This window comes from Plecotus auritus (assembly GCF_963455305.1).
Source record: "Plecotus auritus genome assembly, chromosome: 3".
In the NCBI taxonomy this organism is placed as follows: domain Eukaryota; kingdom Metazoa; phylum Chordata; class Mammalia; order Chiroptera; family Vespertilionidae; genus Plecotus; species Plecotus auritus.
In genome coordinates, this window is record NC_137772.1 from 224,192,619 (window position 1) to 224,214,205 (window position 21,587).

The 21,587-nt window shown below is 63.3% G+C and overlaps 1 protein-coding gene across 1 annotated transcript; it reads right to left on the minus strand.

The window, feature by feature from the left end:
* Positions 1-1,990: 1,990 nt before the first annotated feature.
* Positions 1,991-18,794, minus strand: TTLL12 (tubulin tyrosine ligase like 12). The gene is made up of 14 exons (XM_080659336.1): positions 18,567-18,794; positions 15,140-15,312; positions 12,624-12,822; positions 11,758-11,917; positions 11,545-11,678; positions 9,235-9,311; positions 7,901-8,017; positions 7,626-7,820; positions 7,213-7,324; positions 6,450-6,601; positions 6,135-6,216; positions 4,386-4,454; positions 3,751-3,889; positions 1,991-3,459 (listed from the first exon to the last, which is right to left on the minus strand). Exons 1-14 carry the CDS (start codon positions 18,741-18,743, stop codon positions 3,308-3,310), a joined length of 1,938 nt encoding a protein of 645 aa, XP_080515462.1. The 5' UTR covers positions 18,744-18,794; the 3' UTR covers positions 1,991-3,307.
* Positions 18,795-21,587: the final 2,793 nt, after the last annotated feature.

Below are 21,587 nucleotides of genomic sequence, written 5' to 3' on the forward strand. Positions count from 1 at the left end.
CTTTCTCTTGGTGGGGAAGCCCATCCCCTGCTGGGTGTCTGAGCTGCGTCACCGGATGGGCCTGCTCAGGGCGCCTGCGCGCTCTGGGGGCCACCCGAGACCCTGTAAGAGGCGAGGGGCCCAGGGCGAGCTGCCCAGGTTTGACCCGGAGCCCACACTGGCTGTGCTGCCGCCTGGCTGGTGGGGACCAGGCCCGGGCCTTGGGCTTCGGCTGACAGGCCGACCTGCCCCCCTCCAGGCCTCCGGGAGCCCGGGCTCGGCCTCTGGGAGAGAGAGCGCGGCCCACAGTCTGCCTGGGCCCAAGGCAGGGCCCTCCGTCGGCTGCCCCTGGGGGCCCGGACTCCTGCCAGCCCGCCCCACCCAGGGCAGCCCCTCAAACACCTAATCGGGGGGAGGGGGCATCAGAGGCAGAAAGGGCCGGGCCCAGCCCAGCAGGCGGCAGCCCCTCACTGGCCAGGCCTGCCCAGGTGTGGAGGTGTCACCCCTGGCTTCACACGGGAGACGTCTCCCACGACCTCCCAGGCAGCTGTTTGGAGTAAGGGAGGCGGGCAGAGGCCTTGCCCCGGGGTTGGGGGGGGGGACACTCCTGCTGGAAGGACGTCTGAGGCCCGGGCCAAGCTCGGCAGCGCGGCCTCCTGGGACCGTGGTCAGACCTGCTGGCTTTGTTGCCTGTCGTGTGTGGTTGTCAGATAAGTTAATTAGAATCGGTGACACTGTGTAGAGCTCTCAGCGGTTCAGCAGCCCTGAATTTCGCTGCCTCTGCTGTCTCCTTCCTCCTCCTGGCTTCACAGTCAGACGTGACCCCAAATGACGAGGAGCTCGGGGAGCTGAGAAGCCAGCCGCCCCGCCGCCCCGCCGCCGCACCTGCGCACACTTGCTGCGATGGGATGTCCACGCTCGGCTCTGCAGGCATCTGGCAGGGCCGTGAGCATGTGGCGGAGCCCTGGGCGGCTCCCGCCGTGTTTCCGGGGCTCCGCAGAGCAGCGGGGTCAGGTGGGACTGCACACCCACTTCATTGCTTGGTTTTGAGTTTTCCACCGCGGCCACGCGTGTCCGACAGACGCCGTGCGGCGCTGCAGCACCTGGGGCTGCTGGATCTCTCCCGTGACGCACGCAGACTGTTGTGTCCGTTCCCTACACCTGGGTCTGCTCCTCTCCGGCAACATGCCACCTGCTCAGCCAGAGACGCTGGGAGGGTGGGCACGGGGTGGCGGCATTTGCCGCTCTGCCTGCTGCTGTCCGGGAGGCTCTCGCTGGTCTTCGCAGCATGCTCTCCTTTCTGGCCGTCATAGCCACGAGGGCCCCGCGGGCCGTTTCCACGCTGGCTTAACAGGAAAGCCCACACCTGGCAGGTTTGTCGGGTCCTCGGGGCTGCACCCTTCCCAGGAGCCGCTTCCGCGCGTGAGGTCTCGGCTCCCCTCCTGTCCCCTGACCACGAGGACACAGGGCCAGCACGCTCACGCTGCCCAGAGGCTCAGCGGGAGGGCGTCACCTCTTTTGCACCAGCTCCCTGGACCCTCTGGCAGCCCCTTGAGCGGCGAGGGCCCCTGGTGATCCCTCATCCCGGGACGAGGAAACCGGGAGGAAGTCCCGGCCCGGCCCTGTAAGTGCTCAGCGCTCCGGCCGAGTGCACGGCGGCCTGGGGTCCACACCTGCCCACCACTTCCTGCTCTGAAACGCACAGGCACCGGGTTAGGGAACTGCTGTGGTCTGAGGGGTGCCTGTCTCCCCAAATTCATGTGTTGACATCCTAACCCCCATGTGATGGTATTAGGAAGTGAGGCCTTTGGGGTGATGAGGTCACAGGGTGGAGCCTTCTGGAGTGGATCAGTGCCCTAATAGACCCCGCAGATCCCTCACCCCTCTGCACGGGAGGACACAGCAAGATGATGTCTATGAACCGGAAGTGGACTCCCAGACACCCATCTGCTGGTCCCTTGATCTCGGGACCCCCCGGCCTCCAGGACTGTGAGAAAAGCTTCTGTTGTTTAAGCCGCCAGTTTACGGCATTTTATTACGGCAGCGGAACAGTCTAAGATGGGGACTTGGGCCCTGAGCACCCCGACTTCTCCTCCCGGGTCTCACACCTGGAGAGTTTGGTTGAGCCAGGAGGAGAGCCGCTGGCAGAGAATGCCAGGCCTGTGGCCCCGGGACCCACAGACACAGGGAGGCCAGAGCATGAAGGCACCGAGGAGGGGACAGACGCCAGCCACTCTCCCGGGGAGGAAGCAGGCGCTGTCCTGCCCGCAAAGCCTCCCCTCGGCTCATGGAAGGGCCGAGGCCCTGGTCAGCACAGAGGATGGACAGGCAGAGATGGGAGGCGCGGTCTGGTGCAGTTTCACTACAAGGATTTCTCTTGGCTTCAGGATGAAATGCGCGCGCACACACGCGTACACGCACACACAGCAAAGCAGGCCCCGCCACTGTCCCGTTAGCTGGGCAGGCGCATTGCGGCTACAGCTGGCATGTGACTCCACATTTCAGAAACGACATTACGAACGAGAACTTTGTATTTTCTTCCCATAAACGAAAGAGTAACAATAATGGGACGTCTGACCCTGGACTCTGGTGGAGGATGTATCTGACGCGAAGTTCTCAGTGGAATCATCCCTCGAAGCCGCCCACTGCCTGTTGCTCTGCTGCCCACGCCGGTCCCCTTGCCCCAAGTCCCCTCGCCCAAGCGCCGCCACCCCCCCTCAGAGAGGGCGACTCTGCAGTCCAGGGAGGCCGGGACCACGCGGAGCTGGATAGCGAGGCATCAGCAGCTGCCCTGGGGCCACAGGTTTGCTGGTGATGGTTCTGGGGAGCGGGGGGCGGGGGGGGGGGGCAAATGGGGGCACGAGAAGGCTGGATCTGGCAAGCAGGGTCCCCAAGGTGTTCTGGGGACGCCTGCCACACGGGGCCGAAGGGAGGGGTAGGAGCCTGGCCCCGCTCTGGGGGAGCCACTACACCTCAACAGACTGGACCAGAGCCGCTGGCCCTGCTGATGTTTGGGCTCCCACAGGCGTTCCTGGGGGGCCTTGTTTCTGGGGCCGCCTCGTCACACTCCCCAGAACCCCTTTCGCTAACGCCCCGGGAAACATGGATGCCAGGAACCGAACTCAGCGATGACGCTGGGGCTGAGCTGAGCAACACCGCACAGGTGTGGGGGGTGTACACAGCGCCGGGCTCTCGGCCTGGGCCAGGGTGATGGGCCTGCTCCGGCCTCAGGGAGGACCTCGCCCAGGGTGGGGAGCGGGACCTGGCGGCCTGGCCCGGGGGAGGAGGGGGACTCCGCAGCAGCAGCTCAGAGCCCGAGGCCGGGCGCCTACACCAGGCGGGTGACGTGGCAGCCGCTGGGCTCGTCCAGGAACAAGGTGCTGAAGACGTCGTTGAAGAAGGTGGGGTGGTACCTGCAGGCGCGCTCGCAGTCCGGGTTGAAGTTCACCTCCAGGATCTGGGGCTGCATCACTCGCTGCCCTGAGGGCACACAGTGCAGGCACCTCACTCCTGGGAGGCCTGGCCTGGGGCCTCCTCCACGGAAGGACCCGAGGGCCCGGCCCCGACTCTCCGGAGCCTCCAGGAAGCGGGGTGGCCCCTCCCCCCACCCTCCCTGTTTGCTCTCCATCACGCAGGCCGTCGCCCCTGAACGATGGGCCTCCCAGACCCAGATCTCCCGGCAAAGGACAGCCCAGCAGCCCTGGCCAGCGATGCCCGCTCTGGACACTGGCTTTGGGGGCGTGAGGGGTTTGGGTGACGGGGACCCCTCACCATCTGGATGGCTGTCCCACTTCAGCATGAGGTCGATGGCATACACGGCCCGGGACGAGGGGTAGTGGCAGAGGCCCTGGGGTGGTGGCTCAGCACACGCCGCCTGGAACAGCTCCGTGAAGGCCCGGAAGATCTCAGCCTGGGGACCAGGCGGCTGGGTCAGGGCTGCCTGGAGCGGCTCTCCATGTGGGGTTTGCTGCCCCTTCCCAAGCCCCAGCCCCCAAAAGGCCCGAGTCACCTCCTCCTCCATCCTTTGTTTCTCCAGGCCTGGCTGTAGCCTCCTCTGCCCCACACCTGCCCCTCAATCCTGGCACCACTGCCTGTCTCCTGCCTTGAGCCCCGGCTCCCCTCTGCACCACGGTGTGCAGGGCACCTGCCACGCTCACCCGGGGACGTGGAGGCCAGCCTGCACCTCCAGCGGAGTCCTTGCTGCCCCCTTAGATTTGCGGTTCCTGGGACAGGCAGGGCTGTGGCCACCTGCCTGTCCCAAGGGTGCCCTGAGGCCCCTCCAGGTCTCCCTCCACACCTCACCGTCCCTTCCCTGACCTCGGTGGGAGGAGCAGGACATCCGAGGAGGCAGACCCCCACGTGGCCCACCAGAGGCCCTGGCCCCTACAGCTTCGCTCAGGACTCACCTGGACGCTCCTCCAGGGGAATTCTGGGTACTGCTTCTCAAATTCAGGGATGAACTCGTCGTAGTGCACCTGCGACAGACACAGGGCCCGTCACCTGCCCCACGTGGGCCTCGGACACTCGCTGGGGCCACGGGTCAGCGCCAGCAGCTTACCCACCCCACCTCTCGGGGCACAAAGGAGGCAGGAGCTGGGGTCTGAACTCTGGACATGCAGATTTACTTCTCGCAGCCTCAGTGTCTTCATCTATGAAATGGGACGATGCTCCCTGCCCAGCGAGCTTACTTTGCAGGGCTGCTGTGGGCCTCACAGGAGACAGTGCACGCAGAGGGCTCTGCAGGCTGTGAGGTCGGACGGACGCGCCCCCGCCCGTGTCAGCGCGCTGGGGACAGGCCTGGGACCCGTGTCTGCACGGCCCGGGGGCAGCAGCTTCTCAGGTTTCTCCCAGAAAAGACCGATGGGCTGCCCACGGGAGCCCGGCGCTCACGCCCTCCTGGACATGTGTCCCCACACATGGGGGCTCCAGAAGAAAACGGGCCCCCAGGATGACACGTTCTCGATGCAGAGGGAAGACAGTTCCCCCAGCGACAACGTCCAACAGCGGTGTGGGACCGGGTGAGGGCTCAGGCTCCCAGGGACCCGTGGGCGCAGCCCCGGACAGGAAGAGGGACAAGAAGCAACTGCCCCTGCGGGGGTGCACGTGGCACCGGCCCTAGGGGACCTCAGGCCTGGCCCAGCGCAGCAGGCTCAGGAGCAGGGAAAACCCAGGAATGAGCTCCGGCTTGTTCGCCAGTGAGAGACAGGAATGCCTGCAGCCGCACGGACAGTAACGACGAACCCTAAAACGTGCTCAGCAAGGGCAGAGCGCAGGGGTTTGTTCCCGAGGGTGCTGTTCACACCAACACCTACATGTGCAGAACAGGCGTGTGCCTCGTTTAGGATGAGCTCATGCTGAACAGAATCAAGGCGGGCCTCTCAGCCCGGCCGGCGTGGCTCAGGGGCTGAACGTCGACCTGTGGACCAGGCGGTCCCGGTTCGATCCCTGGTCAAGGCACACACCCGGGTCGCAGGGTTGATCCCCAGTCGGGGCCGTGCAGGAGGCAGCTGAGCAATGATTCTCTCTCATCACTGATGTTTCTGTCTCCCTCTCCCTCTCCCTTCTCTGAAATCAATAAAAACACATTAAAAAGAAAAGAAGCGCCTCCACATTTCGGAGTGGCCCCCGGCGGAGGGAGGAGGCCACCCCAGGCCTGTGTGGGGTGGGGGTGGGGGTGGGTAACCACGGCAGGCGAGGGGGCGTGTGGGGTGATGCACCGAGGCTTGGCTTGCAGCTCCTTTCCTCCTCCCTCCGCCCAGAGCCGCCTGCTTCCGCCAGGCCGTGCCCACCTGCCCCAGGTGCGCGCTGGCCGACTGGGGTTTGCTGCACGAACCGTGAAAGCAGCTTTGCCCTGATGCCCCTTTGCTCCAGGCGCCCGGAGGGTGCGGGGCGTTCAGAGAAACCAGGCAGGGTCACAGGCCAGCAGCCCCCCGACCCCCCACCCCCGCGTGGGACCCTGTGCCCTGCTGCCCCCCTCCCCCAGTGCTCAGAGGTCTGAATGGAAGCAGGTGGTGCGTCTGGGGGCCCGGGCAGCCTCGGTCGCCCCGTCATCTCAGAGCCGCAGGGGGGCTGCTGAGATAGCACGGGGTCAGAGGCAACTCCTGCCTACACAGCCTGCCTGCTCCCCAGGAGCCCTCCCCCCGCCCCGTCCTTACCTGCTTCAGTACCACTTCCGGGTCGTAGTTCATGACAGTGAAATGTTTCTCGTAGTCGTCCAGGTCGGTGAGGGCAAAGGGCCTGCAGGACCAGCAGGCAGACCTGAGTGGGTCCCGCCGGCAGGGCACCCGTTCCCGTGGCCCCATGGGGACTCCCCGGAGGCCCCTAAACGTCATCGCAGCCCACAGGTGTGGGTGCCCGTTTTACAAGGAGGCCAACGTCCCTTACGGTGGCGGTGCGCGGGCAAGGACTTCCCGTCTGAGGCCCCACCCCTCGCCGGCCCCCGCCCGCCCGCCCGCCAGTCTCTCCGTTACCGGTTGGAGAAGCGCAGCCAGAACACGTCGTACACGAACAACCTGAGGGGCTTCACCGAGCGCAGCAGCACGATGTAGCGGACGTCGAACTTGACCCTCCCCACGTCTTCTCGAAGGAACAAGACAGGACTCTCAATGTACTTGCACACCACCTGCAGGGCACGGACGCAGGCTCACGGGGGTCCCACAGCACCTTGGCAGGGGAGAGCACCGGGCCTCGCCAGCTGAGGGCTCGCGCCTATGGGACCGCCCAACGCCGTCCCCCACCTGGAGGGACCTGCACCCCGGCTCTCCTTCCTCTGCCCGTCCGGACCCTCGTCTAGCCTGGGACAGTTCGCTTCTCTCTCCTTTGCTTCACTTGAAGGAAAAGGTCCCACCAGTTCAGGTTTTGGGAGAAACCTGAAACCCACCGGCCCCGTTCCAGGGGGACCGGCAGTGACGGTGCTGGGGCCGCCCCCCTTGCCTCGGCCTTGGCCTTGGCCCAGTGCAAGCTCTGTGCCCTCCAGCGCCCGACACTGCCGCCTGGTGCCCGTGCACTGCAGCACCTCCGTCCAGGGCCCCAGGGCTCCTCGGCCCGGCCGCCTCCCTCCAACCCATGGTGCAGCGTGCGGGGACCCTCCTGGGCTCCCTCCTCTCACCGGACTGCCAGGGCCCCTCCCTGCTGGCAGGGCAGGGGAAGGAATGGGGTGTGCGCTAGACCTGTCCCCCGCCCAGTGGCCACCCCAGCCTGGGCACCGAGCGCCCTCGCCCACGGCGGGACCACCTTGGGGCTGCTCTCGCGGTGCCGGATGACGCTGTGGAGGCTCCTGGTGATATGGGTGTCTAGGCTGCGTGCCAGGTTCCAGGGCTTGCAGATCCAGTGGTTGTCCTCGCCCCTGGAGCAGAAGGGAGGCTGGCTGTGCCCGGGCCCCTCCCAGGCAACGGCCCCCGGGACCTGGGGAGAGAGGGGCACCCAGGCCCCCTGCCTGCCCCCCATCCCGGGCTGAGGGAGGCCGCGTCACCGCAGAGGTCAGAGGCGGGGCCTTGGGGATCAGGAGGCGAGGCCTGGACCCTGCACAGTGGAGGGTCTCAACCAGGCCCTCCCCCGCCCCCCGGGACAGGGGGTGAGGCCCTGGGACTGTGGGTGGGGCCCCCGGGATGGCAGGCAGGGCCCCGGAACGGTAGGTGGGGGCTCACCGCCTCTCCCGCTGCTGGAAGCAGCTGACGAACTGGGGCAGCTCGGTGCGCAGGTTGAAGGTGCGGGGCAGCCAGGCCGGGCCCTCGGGGCCCCCCGCCCGGCGTGCGATGGAGGCCAGGCAGTCCTTCACGGTCAGCAGGCTCTCGCAGGGGAACTGGTTCAGCAGCACGTGAGGCCTCTCTTGGCTGAGCCGCCTGCGGCCGAGGAGGGACCGGCTCAGGGGCTGTGGGGGGCGGGGGCGGGGCGGGCTCAGGGCCTGGAGGGAGGGCCTCACCTGTAGTCCTTGAAGTGTGAGAAGTGGTAGAGGATGTCGGCGTCCGCCTCGCTCTGCGTGAAGGTGAAGCGGGGGTGCGTGAGGTGGCTGAGCACCTGCTGCACGTCCGTGTGGACCCTGCAGGGAGAGGGGCTGGTCAGGCGGAAGGGGCCCCGCCCGGCCGTGGAGACGAGCTACTCGGACCCTTACAACCCGCTCTCCCGCCTGGAAGGGGCCGCCTTGTTAGGGTGAAACGGGGTAACCCGAGGGGTGCACCGATACGGCTCTTCCCTCCGTGGACACCCAGGGACCGTCGACACCCGCTGCCCACAGACTCACCAGGAGCCCGACCCTTAGAGGAGCTGGTGCCCCGGGTGCCCCAGGGGAGCGTGCTGCTCAGACACGTGCCCCGGACAGGCCTCCTCCCACCCTGGTGCTCGCTGTGCCCGCCTTGCGCTGGCCCTGGGCGGAGGTGTGGTCAGGACCCGGGCGCCTGTCCGCTGGGGTTGAGGTGGAGGCAGGAGGCCCGCCTGGGAGGGGCTCCGGGAGGAGAGAGGAGCGGGGCTGGGCTGCTGGCAGGACTGGGGCAGGGAGCAGCTCAGGGAGGTGGAGGGGTGCTGGGCAGTGGGCCTCGGGCTGGGCGGCGGGAAGAACCCCCAGGACTGGCGGACGGGGTGACGGGAGGTGCTGCTCTTTCTGGCTAGACCAGGTATGGCAGCTGGAGGGGCTCCCCCTGGAGGCAGAGGCCAGTCCCCGCCGAGTGAGACCCGCCTTGAGCCTGTCCACATGGTGGGTGGGGCTCTGCACCCCCACTTCCTCATCTGTAGAATGGAGCATCCGTTGCTACGGCTGGGGCCTGCTGCCTGGCCTCATGTAACCCTCCAGCCCACACCTGAGGACGGGCGCAGCCCCGCCTGGCAGCCCAGCTGCCCTTCCTGGGTGCCCAGCACGGCTCCCAGCCCTTGGGGCCGGCACGCACGGGCCTGGCTGTGTTTACTCCGAGGACCTGGGCGCACACAGCAGTCCCGCGTGGAGCCTTAGGACAGGGCAGGGCGGGACCCAGCTCCGGGGTCCTCCGCCTGCCACCAGCACACTCACTGCCGAGTCCTGTCCTTCCAGGTGACTTTAAACTCCCCCTCCAGGGCCCGCTCACCCCTCACTGCCTGCAGCATTCTGTGGCCCTAAGAACCCCACTTCTGGCGTCTTAGTCACCACGGTGCCCCAGGACAGAGCGGGCCTAGGAGCGCCTCGCTGAGCGGGTGCTGCTGTGGGAGCCGTGGAACTGGAGGGCGAGGGGGTGTGTCTGTGAGCGCAACGGGGCCCAGGGGGTCTGGCTGGAAGCTGAGGGTACGCACTTGAAGATGTGGTCGCTGGGACGCACCACCGGATCGATGGCCAGAGGCAGCTTCTCCTTGTTTTCCTCCAAAATGGCCTGGAAGGAAAGACGTGGGAGGTGGAGACGGGCCTTCGAGAAAGGAAGCCACGAGCCCCCCCTCCCCATCCCGGCACCCCAGGGCTTAGGATCTGGGGGCACACCCAGCCAGCCCTCACGTGGAGCCTTTCACCAGAGCTTCCGCCCCCCTCACCCCCGGGGGTCTGGGCTCCAAGCCCCGCAGCTGCTGGACAGCCCGTTTCTCAGTCCACCTCCAAACCACGGCGGCAGGTGCCCGCCTGCCCGGGAGGGCCTGCTCTACGCCTGCGCAGCCTGGTGGCCTAGAGCACGCCCCCCGACCCTTCGACCTCCCTTAGAACGGCTTCATCCGCCTTCCCTTGTGTGTGGGCTGAATGAGCAGCTTTTAACCAGCAGGAAGTGAAACAACATTATGCAAGTTCACCCAAGGCCTGGGGCTTCCTCCCCCTGCTCCTGGGTCACCTGCTCTGAGAGCAGTGAGCTGCCATCCGGTGAGGACACCGGCCTCCTGCCAGCAGCCACACTTGCCGGCGTGGAAGCAGGTCTCAGCGCCCAGGCTCCGGAGGCGGCTCTGGCTGGCGCCTGACTGTGCCTCCCAGCACAGACGGTGTGTGATGACACACGTCTGCTGTTTGAAGCTGGAGCGGCTTGCTCCCGGCGATAACTAACTAAGCAGGCGACCAGGCCCAGAGCTCAGGCCTCAGCCCGATGGGGCCGATGTGGTCAAACACCCAGGGGGGTTCAGGGTTGGGCCTCTCATCCCTCTTCCTGGCCAGGAGAGGGCGACCCAAGGAAAAAAGACATTTTAATTCATGTCCCCCTAACAAACAACACTAAGATCAGGAAGTCTTGCCCGGCTGGCGTGGCTCAGTGGTTGAGCGCGGACCTGTGAACCAGGAGGTCACGGCTCGATTCCCGGTCAGGGCACAGGCCCGGGTTGTGGGCTCGATCCCCAGTAGGGGGCGTGCAGGAGGCAGCTGATCAATGATTCTCTCTCATCACTGATGTCTCTCTCTCTCACTCTTCCTCTCAGAAATCAATAAACATATTAAAAAAAAAAAAGACCAGGCAGCCTCTGTCCCTCAGCCATTCTTAAGCCTCACTCCTTTGCTTTCACTCACTTTCCAAACGTTTACTAAGCACCTACGAGGCGCATGCCCTGTACGAGCCTCCGAAACGCCTCTGAACCAAGAAGGGTGGCCACGGAGTCCTGGGCATGGCTAGTTCCATCACCAGTGGTGATGACCCGGGATTCGCGGGAAGAGTGCCAGCAGGACCCGCTGCACCCCACCTCCCAATCAGCAGCACCCAGAACCGCCAGCACCACACGGCACTTCCCACAGTAACCCCAGGTGACGTGTTCCCTCCGCCCCACAGCCCGAGGCATTCCGTGAGCGGCTGCGTGCTGGGGGATAAGGCGGCTTCAAGACAGGGGGAAGTGAGGCAGAGGTGTGTGGCCTCTGCTCGGAAGCTATCAGGTCCCCTTAGTTTTGGACTCCGGTTCTCTCACCGGCTGTGTGACCTTTGGCAAGTTACTTAACCTCTCTGTACCTCAGTTTCCTCGCCCTCAGTACGACGAAGGCAGAAACAGGACTGTTGGTCCCGTGGTTGTAAGGACCACAGCAGAGGGCGCCCCGAAGGGCTAAGCACAGGCTCCCTTGTTGCCTGGTTTCCAACTGGGACCGGCCGACAGCAGGCAGTGGCAGGAGACCAGAGGGCAGGGGAGGGAATGGGCCGGCGCTAACCCTGCCCGGCCCTGGCAGTGGCTGTGTTCCTACAGGCCCCACTGCCCCGCTCACCCCAGGCCTCACTAACCCGGCTCCCTGAGCTGGCCCCCACATACTGGGCCGTGCACTAAGCTCACCACCAGGCCGGCACTGGTGAGGGGCCGGTGTGTCCTGGCGGGGCCCTGACCGAGAGGCTGTGCACAGACTGAAAGCACCTTTGCTGTCCCCGGGGAGGGCAGAGTCAGGAGATGCGGGAACGAAGATGGAGAAGAGCGGCCCTGACCACCGGGCCCAGCACCCAGCTCCTTGGAGAGGACGGCCCCAGCGGCAGTGCCGGGGCAGGGCTTGGGCCGACGCCCAAGCGGTGCAGCCACAGGCCCGAGCTCCGAGCCCCTTGTCTCTCAGACGCTCCCCCTCTTCCCCACCCCACGGGGCTGGTGTCATTCAGGAACGTCTGGCGATGGGTGGAGGGTGCTCCTGACCACCAGGCAACAGGCCCAGGGGAGGGAGGCAGGGGCAGGCAGCACCTGGTAGTGCGCGGCGGGCGGCTCGGGAGTGCGGGAGCTGACGTCCAGCAGGTCGGCGGGCGCCCAGGGCAGCAGCATGCACCTCCGGACCAGGGGGTCTGTCTCTCCGTAGGCAAAGTCCCGGGTCACCTCCTCTGCAGCGAGACATGCGGGCCGATCAGGGGTGGCAGGAGACGGCCGGGCCACCTCCGAGGGGGCGGGCGTCTGACTTACCGCCCGTGTCCAGGTCCCTCAGGGGCCACAGCAGTGTGTAGGCCACCTGCTGGGGCATGTAGAAGAAGGGCGCCGTGGCGAAGCTGGGCACGTCCGCGTGCTGGATGCGTGAGCCGAACTCGTCCATGATGTACCACACTGGCACCTTCTCCTCGGCCGTCTGTGGGCAGAGACACGGCCCTCGTCCACGGCCCAGCCACCCGCCCATCCACGCACCTGGCTCCAACCACCCAGCGCCCTGAGCGCGGAGCGGCTGTCACGCAGACCCCAGGCCCTTGGACACGGGGCCTCCGGGACGTGGCCCCGCCTGGCAGACCAGGACACAGGCCGCCGACGGGGTGGTTGCCGAGTGCTGAAGGCACGTGGAAACAAGGCGTGGATGTGTGAGGTCTTGTGTGTATGACCAGGGCTGGGGGGAGGGGGCAGACGGGAGACTTGTTGTTCAGGGGAGGTGACATTGAAGCTGAGATCCTGAGAAACAACTTGTTTTTCCCAACCTCAGAGCGGTGAGGGCTGGAGCCGAGGGTGAGCGGGGGCCGGGGGCGGGGTGCCGAAAGCCCGAGGACACGTGCCGACAGGACTCAACTCGCCCCCCTAAGGCGCCAGGACAGAGGCAGCCCAGGTGTAGGGGTCTGGGAAGGGCGTGTCCTGTGATATTAAATCCACGCAGACACCTGGGTCCGGGTATTGGCTGGTCCCGAGGCAGGTAACAGGCCCACGATGAAGCCACGGGAGGTGGGGAGCTTGCTCACGGTGGGGTGGAGGCCGGCTGGGTCCGGGCTCCCGGCCGCCCACCCGCCCTGATCACATGGGCAGTGAAGGCCCGTGTCCGTGTCCGCCCTCTGCCCCTCCCCCCGCACACTCACCCCGTGGGACAGCTGGTAGGTCTGGTTGAACTTCCACATCTCCTCCAGCACCTGGTCCACGGCCTCGGCGCTGGGCAGCTCCCCGTGGAACGCGACGCCCATCAGGTTGGCCATGCGGTGCAGCAGCCCCGGGATCTGCTGCAGCTGCTGGCGGGCGTGCTCCACGCGGCACGTCCAGGCGTGGTCGATGAGGAAGATGCTGCAGGCACAGGCCACGGGGTGAGGCTGCCACGCGGGCACCGCGAGAAGGGAAGCAGCAGGGGACGAGAGGAAGGGGGGCCGGGGCTGTGGCCTGGACCTGCACTCCACCGACCGCTCACGGTGTGGCCGTGGGCACATGCCTCCACCCGTTTCTGAAACAGGACAACGGGGGCCTACGTCCTACCCCGGCCGATAGAGCACAGGAGACGGAGCACACAAGTGCTGGCTGTGCGCCGTGATTATTACGGCGACCACCGGAACGGGGAGTCACTGCCCCATGCCGCGCACCTGTACCCGCAGCCCGGCCACGCACAGGCTGGGCGGCCGGCAGCGGGCAGGTGCTCACAGGAGCCGCCACGTGGAGCTCATCACACTCGCCGGGCCCTCTGGGCACCTCCTGGGAAGCACCACCGCCTTCTTTCGGGCGAGGCCTTAGGTCCCCACACATATGGACACCGGCAGCCCACACCCTGGTTTCCCCGGAGGAGCCTGGGGCAGGGGGAGCTGCAGGGCACCCATACAGCGCGGAGGGGCTGAGGCCAAGGCCATGCCCGCCCTCCTGCCCCCAGGACAGGGCTGCCAGACGCCGACCCCACATGAACAGGTGAATGGGCCTGGCATGCTCCTTGGCTAAAATGACCGTGACGGCTAATGTGCCGGGTCTTAGGCTGGCTGGCAGGCTCGGCAGTCTCGACTCTGAGCTTGCACAGCCGGCCCCCCGCAGCCTCGGGCTTCAGCAACCTCAGGCTGAAACGTTTGCCGCCCGCCGCGGGGTCGCCGGCGTGCTGTGTGGTCAGGCCTACGAGGGTGGCATCTGTACGGAACATGTGCAGACACTTTCTGACCACTGTTCCCTGAACCACAGAGCACAATAGCTTACACACGTGAGGTGTAGTGGGTATTATAAGTAACCCAGAGGTGATTCAACATACACAGGGTGTGGTAGGTTACAGGCAAACACAGGGTGGGATAAATGTACGGTTACAGTTGTTCGCAGGGAAAATAACACAGTAACTAATCAATAACACAAGAATGAGCTGCTTCACGTACTTACAACTGCAGACCCACTCCTGCCCTGCCTGTGCTATGCCATTTATCCAGGGCACGTGAGCAGCGGGGGTTTGGCATCTGAGCGGGTCCTGGGACCTTCCCCACGGACATGAAGACTGTTACTTTGGATCCCCTAAAGCAGTGGTCGGCAAACCGCGGCTCGAGAGCCACATGCGGCTCTTTGGTCCCTTGAGTGTGGCTCTTCCACAAAATACCACGTGCGGGCGCGCACGTACAGTGCGATTGAAACTTCGTGGCCCGTGCGCAGAAGTCGGTTTTTGGCCTGGGCGAGTCTATTTTGAAGAAGTGGTGTTAGAACACTCAAGGGGCCAAAGAGCCCCATGTGGCTCGCGAGCCGCGGTTTGCCGACCACTGCTCTAGAGCAAGTGAAGGTGCGTCTGGCCTCCTGCTTGGAGTTCATGACCACGTGGCGCAGTGACAGCTCCCTGAGGTATCACCTGCCCGATTCCCTGGGCCTGGGCCCCGGGCGCCCACAGGCGGGAGCGGAGCAGGCGCAGGTGGAGGCTGGCAGCGCTGAGCTTCGTGGGAAAGAAGGGCCGGGAGCGTCTGCGTCAGAGAGCAGGTGGTGGAGGTGCTGGGGCTGTACCCACCTGGGTGGCCACTCCCACCACCTCTTCCCTGAAGAGCCACGGACACGGGGCCTGACGACTCCCAGAGGCCAACAGGGTTCTCCCTCCAGGTGCCAGCAAAGTCTGGCGGAGGGACCTGCAGGCCTGTCCTGGCGGGCGGCCCCTGGGAAGCAGGGAGCTGGGGTCCAGTCTCAGCTCTGCCCTGTCCACCCTGTGGCCGCGGACAAGGCCCGCCCTGCTCTGGGCTCAGTGTCCTCCCCTGGGGACTCAACCAGACCACACTCCTCAGTCCTGGGAACAAAGCCCCACAGGACATGTTGGGTCCCAGGGCGCCACCTGGAGATGCAGATTCAGGAGACGGGGAGAGGCCAGGCATCCTCGTAAAAGTGGGGTTCCCCACTAAGAGTGCAATGGTTTTGACACCCACACTCCACAGCGACGGGCCCTGGAGAAGTCCTTCCCGCCTCATCAGCTAAACCAGAACTCATCACCTGCTGTGCCACCACTGAGGATGCGCTCAGGGACACGACCCACACGGGGTGCCACCCGTACCAGGGCCGCCGCAGCCCGCGGCCACAGGGCTCGTCACCCAGGAGCCCGCGGCCTTGGGGAGACCTCGGAAAGGAAGCCTGGCCCTGACGGCCACACGCGGGTGACGTCCCGCCCCGGCCCTACCTGTTGGGGTCGGCCGCCTGGAGCCCGTTCTCGTTGGTCACGATGACCTTGTAGCAGAGCTCGCTGCCCGGGTTGGGCTTCTTCTTGTGCGCTTCCCGGGCGGCCTCGTCCTCACTCTCCTCCTCCACTTCCTCCACTTGCATGATCCCGAACATCTCCCCCGCGTCGAACACCTGGGGGCCGCAGCGCGCGTGTCGGAGGGACGCCCAGCCCTGAACCCTCACCGCAGCCGGACTTCCGCTCCCGGCCTCCAGGTCAAACTAAACCCCTCAGGAGAAGCAGGACCTACTGATCGCCATCTACCCATTTCACAGGTGGGGAAACCGAGGCTCCTGAAGAGAGCACAGTCAGAACTGGGACCCAGCCTGCCCCGCGGGACCATGCTTAGCAGCGGGCCTGCAAGAACGTGTCCAAATCTTGTCTACTCTGGCCCCGGCTGCACGGGGAAAACGAGGCAGTGTGTGTGTGTGTGTGGCTCTGGTCACACTGGAAGCCAATGAAGGTCACGATCTTGGGGTCTCACCCCAATTTTGCTCTCAGCAGAGGAACTCCTCAAGCACCAGGGCAGCTGAGAAAACCCAGAGGGAAACAGGTGTCCGAGCCTCCTGTGGTCACCGCGCGCCAGCACCCCCCCCCCCCCCCCCCCGCAGCAGCCAGGCCCGCAGGAAGCGTGACCTGGGGGTCGGGGCTGGTCTGCTGAGGTCCGGGCCAGGAAGATAAAGGCCTTGGTCCCCGGGTTCCCCTGGCAAAGGACAACTGCCAGCCCCGTGCAGCGGGTGAAGAGGAGGAGTCAGCCCGTGTGCTCTGGAGCCGGGCTGTGTGACCTCGAGCGAGACAATGAGCCACGCCGCGCCTCAGTTTCCCCATCCACACATTGGCACGTTAGGACCTGCCTCAGAGGGCTGTTGGGAGGATTCACGATGAACACACACAAAGGGCCAGAACCTGAGCCCATCAAGTGCTCCGAAAGCACCTCCTCCCAGCATTCCACTTTGGAGGCCTGGCACCGGGTGGGAGGCGGGGGGGGGGGGGTACCATCGCCCTCCAGGATAGCTTTGCCGGCTAGGCCAACACAGCGGTGCACAGGAGTCCCTGGCACACAGCAGGGACTCAGCAAAGGCCAACTCTCCCGAAAACCTATTTCTCACCATTATTTAAAAAAGATGAAAAATTCCCCCCAGCAGTCGGAAACCTGCAGCCACCCGGGCACAGGCACCTTGGGGCGTGAGGATGGAGCACTCAGGATCTTGCCCAGGGAGCTGCGGCCGAGTGGCAGAGCGAAGTGGGGCTGGGCCGTTTGAGAGGACCGGCTAGGTGGTGCTGGCCCTGGAGATCTTACGGAGGAGACAGTCAGAGGCCAGGGTGCACGGTGGGGGCAACCTAAGGCCTGGGGGTAGAGGGCGTCCTCAGGGCTGCCTTCTCCCCAGGGCTGCCTTCTCCCCGGCTGTGGGGTGGGCGTGACCACCGTCCCTCCACGGTGGAAGTGCTGAAATTTGTTTTTAAACACTTCCCCAGCCTTTCCAAGGGACCTTTCTTTTGAGGCCAGGCGCCAGGGTCATCGCCTTGCGGATGACCCATCCCTGCGGGCGGGTGCCTGTGCCACTGGGGTGTGCCCTCCCCACGTCGGGGTTCGCAGCAGCAGGCTCCCCTGAAACAATGACTGCAGGGTGGGTCAGGCAAAGCCGTGACTCACCACTCTGCCCAAAACTCAGAGCAGCAGCGAGGCCGTGGAAAAACACGGGGTCAGAGCAGGGGCTGGCAGGGCAGAGGGGGCACTGGTGGCAACTCACCTCACGCCTCCCTAGCCCTCCCTGCCAAGACTGCCGATTTCTAAGGGGTGTGTGTGTGTGTGTGTGTGTGTTTAAAGGATGCTTTATTGATTTGAGAGAGGAAGGGCGAGAGAGACAGACATGGATGTGAGAAACATTGACTGGTTGCCTCCTATACTCGCCCAGACTGGGGATCAGATCCATAACCTAGGTAGGTGCGCCGACTGGGAATCAAACCCACACCTTTTGTGGTGTAGGGGATGAGGCTCGGACCAACCGAGCCACCGGGCCAGGGCAAGACTCCGGTTTCTAGGTGGAGGATCCATTGGGTGAGTGACTTGCCCAAGTCAGAGCTTACTGCCCATGGAGGCTGGCTGGGCTGGAGCGAGTGAGGACCTCTTATCCTAACACCCTGCTGGGTCCCCTCCCACCCCAGGGCAAGTCATTGGGGAGGGGGAGGGGGAGGGAGAAGGACGTTCTCTGTTACAAAAGATAGGTATGTACTATCTGCGGTTGACATTGTATCTTTACAGCAACTGCCTGTCTTTGGAGCAGGAAGGTACTTGGTCCAACCCCAACTTTGCAGATACAGAAACCGGCTGAGAGAGGGGATTGTTCCCCTCATCACTTGGTCTGCCTCAGCCCCAGGAGGCAGCCCCCTGAGAAGGACCCACTAGCTGGCCTGTGAAAGTGTGCTGTCTTCAGCATTGGGCCAACTACCCCAAACCAGGGGCCACCCCTTAGCTAAGACCCCGCCCCGCCCCCCACCCCCCTCCCCTGGTGGAGGCCCAGGCCAGAGCAGCTGGTGAGCGGAATAGAGCTGTCCCCACAAAAAGGGAGAACCTACACCTATCTGGGACGTTTTCATTTTCCTTTAGATTTGTCCTCCCGCACAAGCCGGAGCACAAACAGCAGTCTCCCAGGCTGTTTCCTTTAATCTGCAAAATGCGGGTGAGTCAGGCTCAAGTCAAATGAGGAACACGAACACATTTTATGGCCGAGAATTAAAGCCACACAAATTCATGGGGCTCCCGTTCTCCCAGAGGGAGGCAGTGGCTGAAAGCTTCCAGTTCTGACCAACTTTGGGAGAGTCACTTCCTCTTTCCCGAGCCTCAGTTTTCTCAACCGTATAATGGGGTAATGACTCTGACTCCTCCCGGGGCTGCTCTGGGCGTGGAGCTGGAGCAGTCAGCTCAGGGCCTGGCACACATTAGTTCCAGGTTCCGCGCGGCCTTGGCCAGCCCCGGGTGCTGGCAGGACCGGGCCACAGGTACAGGCCGTGGCCGCCACTCCCAGGCCCCCCACTTTAGGCGGCTCCTAAACTGCCAGGGACGCAAAGTCTAAGTCGGTCATCACGGCATTCGTGGCTCTTCTCTGCCAGCTTCTCCGGCCTCGTCCATCCACACCGCCCTCAACTCCCTGAGACCTGCCCGGCGGGGCACACCACGAGCCCCCCCCACCCCTTCTCCGCACGTGTCCAGCCTTTCCCAGGCGGACCCAGCCCGCCACCCGGCCGCCAAACTCCAGCGGTTCCCCGCCAAGGGCGGGCCCGCAGACCACACCCTTCCCGGTGCGAGGACCCAGGCGGTGCAGCCCCGGGGTGCCCAGGGCCCGCGCCTCCCGGCGCCTCGACCTCCCCGCGTCACCCCGGCCCGCACCTCGTGCTCCAGCTTGTGCAGGAGGCGGCCCCAGTACCGCTCGGGGACCCCCGACGCGCGCAGCGCTGGGCCGTGCAGCGCCGCGAACTCGGCCCGCGCGCCCTCCTCGGGGTCCGGGCCCTGCTCTGAGCTCGGCGCCGGCTCCGGCATCGGCACCGGCCCCGCGTCCGCCTCCATGGCGCCTCCGCCAGCGCCAAACCCAGAGCCGCCGCAGCCCGCGGGCCCAGCCCTCCCACCTCGGCCCGCCCGCCAGCGCCGCCCCGCCCACCGCCGGGGCGCCCGCCCCCCCCTCACCGGGACTCCCCCACTCAGCCGTCCGCGGCCCCGCCCCCTCCGGGGCACCGCCCCCAGCCCCGCCCACCTCCGGAGCGCACGCTGCGGGCAGCCCGGGAGCCAGGCGCGAGGGGCGGGACCCGGGACCCGGGACCCGAGAGCCCAGCCGCCCGAGGGGCGCGTGCGCGTGCGCGTGGCGTGGGCCCGCGTGGGCGGGGGCGAGTTGGTGGCTCGGAGTGCCGGGCTGTGCGCATGCGTGCCTGGGGGGCGGTGCTTTCTCGCTCTCTCACGTGGCTGCCCCGCGGGATGCCGGGAGCGGTGGGAACCGGAAGGACTCGGACTATCCCGAAGGAGAAACTGAGGCCGGAGCCGCGTGTGGTGCCCTGCAGAGCCACCGCCGGCCCTCGGAGGGGAGGGGCTCCCTGTCCCCAATGTTTCACCACATTCAGGTTGCGAAGTAGGGGCCTTTGCAGTGTCCTTACATTTAGACGAGTGCAAATGTATGCAGTTAAAACCGGGGGTGGGGTGGGCGGGGGGGTTCTTACAAGTTGAGGTATTGCCACAACATTTCAAGGTGTAATTACAGAACTTGAAAATCATTCTTTGGACATTTCAATTGCCCAAGTTCTATTGCTTCTGTGGGGGTTCTGATGGAGCCACCCCAAGATGAGCCCAGGGCCATGCGGGTTATTAGTTCAAGGCGACTGAGTCCTGTGCCCTGAAGAGAAACTTCTGCCCCCCCGCGTCCCCCCCTCCCTCCCCCCCCCCCATTGAGGAATTTGAATCAGGCCTTGCCCAGGAGACCATCGCAGATAGCCTTCGTAAACCTGTCTGTAGGCAAGGAGACTGCTGATTCTGAACAGCTGCTCTTAGGGACCTGCAGGGCCTGAAGCCCCCAAGGCAGCTTCCCTCACCCCCAGCTCAGAATGCCATATGCACCCATTTCCCCTTGCTGTCTCTGAACTCTGGTGTAAGTGGGGGTCTCTGACTCATGCATTCGGGGTTCCCATGTGAATGTATTGAATTTGGTTGTTTTCTCTTGCTAGTCTGTCTCATGTCTATTTGATTGTTAGACCAGTGAGAACCTCCCGGCCAGAGGAAAGTTGCTTCCTCCCCCTCACTTCCACAGAGATGTTTCCCGTTGCAACTTTGTAATAATTGCATTTTGCTAAAAGGCTCAAAGGCTGACGTTTGTGGGGTTTTTTGGTGCTTAAGTTGGTTTGTAAAGGCAACTTCCGAACTCCAGCTGGTGAGGGGCATAGAGAAAAACATTACTGCCCTGTGGAAGTTATTATTTTTTTAATCTAACAGCTTTGTCACAAAAAGTTTGTGGTTCAATTACTCTATGAAAAACATACTTGAAGCCCTGGCCGGCGTGGCTCGGTTGGAGAGTTGTCCAGTGCACCAAAGGGTCCAGGGTTTGATTCCTGATCAAGGCACATACTCAGGTTTCAGATTTGATCCTGGGTTGGGGCACGTAATGGAGGCAACCTATTGATGTTGCTCTCTCTCTCTCTCATTCCCTCTTCTTTGCTCTCTAAAAAAAACAATAAGAATGTATCCTCAGGTGAGGATTGAAAAAAAATACTTGTAAAATTTTGACAACTATGATTTTGAATTCAATTGGTATAATTTTAGCTTGTTTGGATGAAATTATTAACCACACCCAGTTCCAAGTGCCTTTCTGCTCCATGCGGTAATGAATTCACCAAGAATGTTAGTCTATTCTGGGCCATATCCAATTTTATATGAGTACTGTTGGCCTGGTGCACGGATTTGTGCACACTGAAAGGAAATTAATTAGAAGAAATATTTTAATATTGCTATTCACCCTTTAAAATAGAAGTGTCAACCAAATTCACAATCAACAAGGACATATTGAAACACACGTGTGCAATTGGCGCCAGAGCGAGCTTTATGTGTATCGCATACGCGGGAGCCAACATTTATTTTTATATTGCCAGGGCACGTTATATGTCCCGGCCGGTCAGTAGTATGGTTGGTCACTTAGCCTTATATATATATAGATTATCATTGCAAAAAAAAAAGGCCTTTATTATTCAACATTTTAACTCAACTTAGCTGAATAGCATTCACAATAATGCTAGTTTTTCACTTGGAGCAGAATGAACTTCAGATGGCTTAATTTTAGTCCCACAAATTGGATGAAAAAGTTGGAACTATCTAATGACTGATACAAATTGGCTTCAACTACGGAATAATTCCTCAGCCAGTGAGCCAACACATTAATGGGGATGGTTTGGCTTTTCAGATGAACACAAGAAAAATACCTTCGAGATTGCTTTCAGTTCTTTTGGGTATATGCCCTGAAGTTTCCATAGACTTTTATTTTTATTTTAAAAGTATATTTTATTGATTTCAGAGAGGAAGGAAGAGGGAGAGAGAGAAACATCAATGATGAGAGAGAATCATTGATCGGATGCCTCCTGCATACCCCCCACCGGGGATCGAGCCTGCAACCTGAGCATGTGCCCTCAACTGGAATCGAACCTGGGACCCTTCAGTCCGAAGGCTGATGCTCTATCCACTGAGCCAAACCAGCTAGGGCTATTTTTATTTTTTAAGATATGTTTTTATTGATTTGAGAGAGAGAGGAAGAGAGGAGGAGAGAGAAACATTGATATAAGAAACATTGATCCTTCCGTACTCACCCCAACCAGGGATTGAGCCCTGCAACCTGGGCACGTGCCCTGACAGGGAATCGAACTGGTGACCTTTCAGTGAATG